The 5,251-nt window shown below is 37.9% G+C and overlaps 1 protein-coding gene across 1 annotated transcript in view; it reads left to right on the forward strand.

The window, feature by feature from the left end:
* The window catches only part of LOC108552513 (RNA/RNP complex-1-interacting phosphatase), a gene marked incomplete at its 5' end in the record, with an annotated part of 64,856 nt that extends 60,576 nt beyond the window's left edge, over window positions 1-4,280 (forward strand). The window contains one exon of the mRNA XM_017907104.1: window positions 2,108-4,280. Coding sequence (XP_017762593.1) covers window positions 2,108-2,847 — 740 coding nt within the window. The remainder of the gene's footprint in view (window positions 1-2,107) is intronic.
* Between the last annotated feature and the right edge of the window lie 971 nt (window positions 4,281-5,251).

Genomic DNA, 5,251 nt, shown 5'->3' on the forward strand with positions numbered 1-5,251 from the left:
CAAAAACCTATTTTACATTTATCCATTTTCCAATTTGAAAATCGCTCTTCGCAAAGGAGTAAAACAGAATTTAGTAGTAGTAAAGTGATAATAAATGGGACCTATCGAACCATGCTAAAATTAAAAATTAGTATAAATTTTTATTTTAAATTTATTTTATTTTATAAAATTTGTATTAAAATTAATCAACAATTTTTGTCTATTTCGCTATTTGACGTTAAATAGTTATAGTCATTTCCCTTAGTATTGGATTCTGCACTCTGAGATTTCTTCCTTTCTTTCGGCCAGCAGTCTAATACATTCACGTAATCAAAAGTTTCTCGAAACGTCTTGTTTCGAAAAGAAAAAAAATTATGAATATCTATAAATATATTTGTATTGCATAGAACTCAGGAGTTTGCAAAAACGAGAGGAATATGCAAATGTAATACGAAGAGTATACGATGTCTAATAATTTATGATTAATTTACGATAATTTACATTACGTTGCTTGAATCAATCATATATTCGTTTTAGACAATCAGCTTTGCATAACTTTCTTTATTTATTTAAACAGAAAATCCGTATAGGTTCATTAAAAAAATAAGTATCATTGCATTTGGCAACTGTACGAATACATTTCTATAATCATAACAGAATTATGATTATTATTAAATAAAAATTGAGAGAAGCTTGATTTTTTCTATCTTTAATAAAAGCAGGGTTATAGTCTAATCCACTTACTATAGACTACTATAATTTTTTTTTTTTTTTAATGAATTTAACCCGTATATAAGCTCGTTAAATAAATTAAGATATTAACAGCGGTTATGCAATACAACTTCGTTTATCCGAATTAATTGCAAGACAAATCTGTTCAGATTTTTCGATTAATCAGTCTGAAAGAAGCAAATTTTGAATTATATCGTAAATCAACAAGGAGTTGAAAATTTTTCAACTATAAATATTTTTTAAGCCAATGTTTAATAAGTAATTTTAAGCTAATTAATAAAATAAATTACATACGAATTAAATATAGACATTTATATGGCATTTATTTTTTCGTCACGTTTTATTCGCTGTAACGCAATACGCACTTCCTGTATTCGGATAATCGGTTATTTGTAAAATCAAAATTCGCATAATCGGTGTTCGGATAATTGACGTTTCACTGTAACAGATCTTAATTAGTTCCAAACATGCTGGATCCACATTGGTTACAATTGTTCGCGAACAGCTTGCAATTGAGTATACACTATTCGTACAACGCTACAATGTGTGCACAGTGGGTAAACTTATTTACGAGCAGTATGCAAATAGGAAAAGCAACATATATCAGAACTGGTGAATAACTCGTAAACAATTACAGATCTGTTCGCTGATTAATAGAAGCAGATATTCTAAATCGAAGTGATCAATGAGATCCAATGAGATCGTGCTACGAATACGTCCATATACTGTGCGCACCCCGCAAGAAGTCTAACTCGGACGCGCCATCTACTCATCTATCACTGATAGTCTTTCTCGCACAGTACGACTGGTATATATGACTACTGTGGACAATAGCTCTTATAAAACCAAAAATACACGTTGATTCTTTGGATTCGAAGACTTTTCCGCTGTAAGAAGATAACAACTTGAAATAGAATAAATCTCTGAATAAAAAGTGATATATAGAAAATTAGTTATAGGTTAAATGAGTCATTCACGTGCCAAAGTGCTTAACTCTACTTTCTAAATTTTTGGAAACTTTTATTTGTCATTTCACGGAATTAATCAATTTTGCAAGTGATAGACCCAAATGGGGCGATCAATTAGACCTGCACTTCTTCCACGCGACTTCTTGCGAGGCACGCACAGTACGATCAGAGTTTGCGGACAGATCCACTACGTTCCATTTTTCGAACGAATAGCGTTCACTGTTGACAGAAACAATCACACTGTGGAACTGTCGATGAGCAATGTGGACCCAGCATAACAGAGGTACTCACGAATCGCGCGAGTCCCACAACTGCGCATTTCTCGCAGACATTTATCTCACGTTTCGCTCGATCCAGAAGAATCTTCGGAATCCTTTCCGACACACGATCTATCTGCTACATAAGCGTGCTTTACGTGTTTGTTTCAGCATTCGAGGAGGCTCGTGGCTATTCGATCGAGCGTAAAATCTATTTAAACGCGTTACAGAAAACGCCACGCGAGAAAATCGACACGAGTAAGATCAGCATGGAATCGAGCTCGTCATCGAGCTACGAGTCTTTGAGTAAGAGGAAATTGTTCAGCCACCCAGCAAGCGGAGGCAGATTCGGCTTGTACACGATGGGTCCACCAGGCCTCGTGTCGGCCAGGCGCGGTTTCGCGAAAGACGGTCCATTCTCGCCGGGACATTTCGGTTTTGGCGGGCCACCGCCAGGCTTCCGTCCTATGCCACCTCCACCAGGCATGCCACCCGTGCCACCGCTACCAGGTCCTCCGCCTATGTACGGGCCGCGGCCGTTTAGGTACGGACCACCACCGGCACCGTCCATGCGTCCGCCGCCACCTAGGCCAGGCTTCCCCTTCCTTGGTTTCCCGCCACCAAGACCTCCTCCGACCATGTTACCTCCACCGAAAATGCCTCCGCCACCTCCTCCACGCGTGACCTTACAGCAGTTGCAAACGCAGAAGAAGAAGTCGCACATAAGACACGGCGTCGTGAGTAAAAACCGTGCTGGTGCAATGAGACAGAATAGCCAATTGAGGAGGATACTGCCAAAGCTGTTGAAAGAACAGGACTTCACGGTAGACACGTTCGAAGAGAATTTGCTCGCGGTTTCGACTCAGACGAACAGGCGGCCAAACAAAGGAAGATATAACCAGAGGAAGTGACAGCGTGCCATTTAGGAGGCATGATATTACTTAAACGTACAATATCCCGTGTAATTCGCTATTGCCGAGATTCGCAGCCTCTTCGATGGCCAGTTGGCTGTTCGAAGGGCCAAGCAATCGCGAGAATGGACAACGGTTACTAACTAGTAAGGTTAGGTAACTAACTAATTGGTGCCCATCCTACGCATCCATCTCCTTTTTCTCCTCTGTCCACGCAACATGTTCCTTGACACTATTTTGAGAATAACATTCATCATTAATGAAAATAAATGCACTTTGTCGATAATATGATTATGAACCAGTCCATTATCATTCACCTTTTATAATTGATCGACTCCACGTCGAGAGGTTATGGTTTAGTACTTAATCGACGATGAGAGATCGCAAGTGTGCCATTGTTAATTCAAGGATCACGGCTCAGTCTCGTGGTTTCTCGTGGTTATAGACTGAAAATAAACACTCCGGGGCAGGTTTGCTCCCTGTACGGTGTTTTCCAACCACTGTTTCATCTTTAGATACGATACATTCGGACGGCTCGTTAAGTATATTGCATTGTTAACCACTTGCGTTGGAAACACGTGCCATGCACGTCCAGATCTTCTGCTACCAAATTCGCCAACCACGTGTCGGATACGTCGGTAGGTTGTTGCCGAAATAAAGAATGACGTGTGTGTCACGTCGACGGATTACACCGCGACGCGTATAGTCATCGATATAGCTGCAATACATTTTATCACGACGCAGGCAAATCGATTAATAAATTTATTTTATTTCATTAATTTCTCGGGGAGGCTAAGGGCTACGAAGGAGCCATCCGCAAAGGCAAAAGAATAATCCACAGAGTGCATGCAAAATACACGCAGTGGAACCACGTAGAACTTCCAAGAATCCCTTGCGGAACTACATATACCACGCTGTACAAAATTACTTAATAAACAAAGCTTTTCGCATTTGTATAAAATTCTTTGCGTAAGACTTTGCCCAGCCTTCTCGTTTCAAGTCACGCCAGCGTGTTAGCATGGCGTTTTGGCACACGCGTTCGCAGATTCGTTGCCAGCGCAAGTGGTTAGCATTGCCACAGTGATCACCGATCACCGGTTCTACGAATTTTTCGAATTCATCTCATCGCTCGTTTCAATCATTTTTTCAAAATCTCAACAGTCGCAAATAAATAGCGAGTTTTCTTCTTTTCTGATCGCATTCTTTGACAATTCCTCGTTATATCCTAAGAACCAAATGTTATTCTTGCCCCCTGATCGTGTGACAGTTGTTAACACTAAACCTACCACAGTATGAACGACGATTCTCCAATTTTTTATCGAAAATTCTGCATTTAATGTCATCGATTACTCGACTTCTCGATATTTCCCTGAATATACGTATATCAATTTTTCTGTTTCTTCTTCTCTTCCATTTCCTTTCAAGCTCTTTCATTTCTCCACCTATTGGTCATTTGACTGGTCGTGGTGGGTTTAGCGTTAATTTCGATCATCGAAATTTTTACTTCTTCATTCACTTCTATAAATTCTTCTTGTTCTTCAATAAGCTTGATTCGAAAGTATATTCTTAGTAAAAGTTGCTCATCGATTACTACCTATTTTAACTATGTTAACTCTTTCCGGTCGAATTTGCCGTAGGGCATGGTACACGTACTGGTCGGAATTATTTCATTAATCATTTTTTCCTCTTTAAAAACATATAAATTTTATTCGCCGTATTCTTTACTGTCTTGGTACTCGATATTTCATCCAGATTTATCCGTAGTTTTCTTTGGTACTATATATGTCAAAATTGCCGCTTTCCATCTTGGTTTCTTGGTTTCATCGTGTGACACGTAGTTTTTCGTTTAATCGTTCTTCTTCATTTTCATAAATTTATCTTGGTAAATTTTAAATTTCATAGGGGGGATTTTATGTGATATTCATTTCGATATTCGTTTACATCCTTGTTTTATATGCGACTGTTTATAGAAGAAGTACCTAATGCTCAGAAAAATAGTGGTTTCCACTATTTCATCGACTTTCGCAAGAACGAGTAAGGTCTGCAGCATTGGTTGACTGTATAAACACCATTCGTAATATTTATATTTGTGCCCATAATTATGAAAGTGATCTAAGTCATATATTTTTTGTTTCGAGATATTTAATGGATTACATTTGAATAAATTAAAAAATATTTTTATATTATGCAGCATTTTAATTTAGAATTTTATTAGTCTCGATTAATGAAAATTTATTACGAATGTGAAATTTTGGGTGAATCTCGTACGAAAATGTTGTTTTCAAAGTTTGAATTGACTTAGACCATTTTCAAAATTAACCGAATGACCTGTAAATGACTTAAAGCAATAAAAAACTACGAGTTTATTTGAAACAATAATTTTAATGAAATAATTCATGAACAT

The sequence above is a fragment of the Eufriesea mexicana genome, unplaced genomic scaffold (assembly GCF_001483705.2).
Source record: "Eufriesea mexicana isolate 0111107269 unplaced genomic scaffold, ASM148370v2 scaffold47447481101, whole genome shotgun sequence".
NCBI classification, from domain to species: domain Eukaryota; kingdom Metazoa; phylum Arthropoda; class Insecta; order Hymenoptera; family Apidae; genus Eufriesea; species Eufriesea mexicana.